The sequence below is a fragment of the Anarrhichthys ocellatus genome, unplaced genomic scaffold, assembly GCF_004355925.1.
Source record: "Anarrhichthys ocellatus isolate YVR2014 unplaced genomic scaffold, GSC_Weel_1.0 scaffold1093, whole genome shotgun sequence".
In the NCBI taxonomy this organism is placed as follows: Eukaryota; Metazoa; Chordata; class Actinopteri; order Perciformes; family Anarhichadidae; genus Anarrhichthys; species Anarrhichthys ocellatus.
The window spans coordinates 7,344-8,553 of record NW_022281067.1 but is presented as its reverse complement, the minus strand read 5'-3'; the positions used below and the strand labels follow the sequence as shown (position 1 = coordinate 8,553).

At 33.8% G+C, this 1,210-nt stretch overlaps 1 protein-coding gene across 1 annotated transcript in view; it reads right to left on the bottom strand.

Annotated features, from left to right (window-relative positions):
- Nucleotides 1-401: 401 nt before the first annotated feature.
- Nucleotides 402-1,210, bottom strand: part of LOC116377282 (protein TsetseEP-like) — a gene marked incomplete at its 5' end in the record, with an annotated part of 7,798 nt that continues 6,989 nt past the window's right edge. Inside the window, one exon of the mRNA XM_031838881.1 lies at nt 402-562. Coding sequence (XP_031694741.1) covers nt 463-562 — 100 coding nt within the window. The remainder of the gene's footprint in view (nt 563-1,210) is intronic.

The window sequence follows — 1,210 nt, the reverse complement described above, 5'->3', positions numbered from 1 at the left end:
TCATCTCTATCATCTCTATCATCTCTGTCATCTCTATCATCTCTATTCCGCCAGAAAAAAAAATCCCGAAAATAAAAAATCTTTTTTAATTCATTTTTGCTGCATGATTGGGCTACCATACCTTTCAAACAAAAAAGACAATTTTAATTTTTAACATCATCACTTTTAGAGTAAACATTAAGAGAATAACATTCTTACTAATAAAATGTTGATTTGAGGACAAATATTAATATAATAAAATACAAATCTAAATTTGACTTTATTCTTAAAAAAAGATGATCATAACTTTAAAACATGAAACTCTTTTACAGCTTTAGGTTCATCATAATGTTTATAATATTAAAATAAGACTTTATTGATTAAATACAACTTTAATGTGTAAATTAAATAAAACTGAACTAATATTAATACAAATAAATGAGATAAAGTTAATAAATAAAACATTTTTAAGTATTATTGGTCTCAGAGGGAGTAGAGCTTCAGCTGCTCCTCCACGTCCTCCGTCACCTCCTGGTTCTCCTTCAGGAGCAGGAAGATGGCGGCCAGCTGCTCCTGTTGCACCCTGGGAAGTCAAGTCACACGCACACGCACGCACGCACGCACGCACGCACGCACGCACACACACACACGATCTCTGAGTCAGCTGTGTTGACCTGAGCAGAAATAACCAGCAGAGTTCACATGACAGGAAACTTGTATAACATTTAAAAAAAAAAAAAAAAAGAAAAAAAAAAATTTAACAAATAAATATTAAAATTTATTTTTTTTTTTTTTAATTTTTAAATTTTAAATTTTAAATGTAAAAAAATAAAAAATTGTTAAGTTAACGCATTAATTAATTAACGATGACAATTATATTATCGCTCCTGAATGCAGTTTTTAAAATTTATTATTAAGCGGACATTTTTAACACAAGAACCGGGCAGCGAGCGGTGAACAGCTGAGTTTGTGTGGCGTCACTTCCTGCTGCTGCTGCCGCCCCCCCGGTGACACGCCCGGTCCGGAACCCCCCTTCACTCAGTCACTGTCGGTCCCTCCTGTCTCACACACACACACACATGCGCACGATCGTCTCTTTACAGGATCGTGACGAGCGGTGAACAGCTGTTTGTGTGGCGTCTCTTCTGTTTCCTTCACACATATATATATGTATATATATATATACTGTATATATGTATGTATATATATATATATGTATGTATATATATAT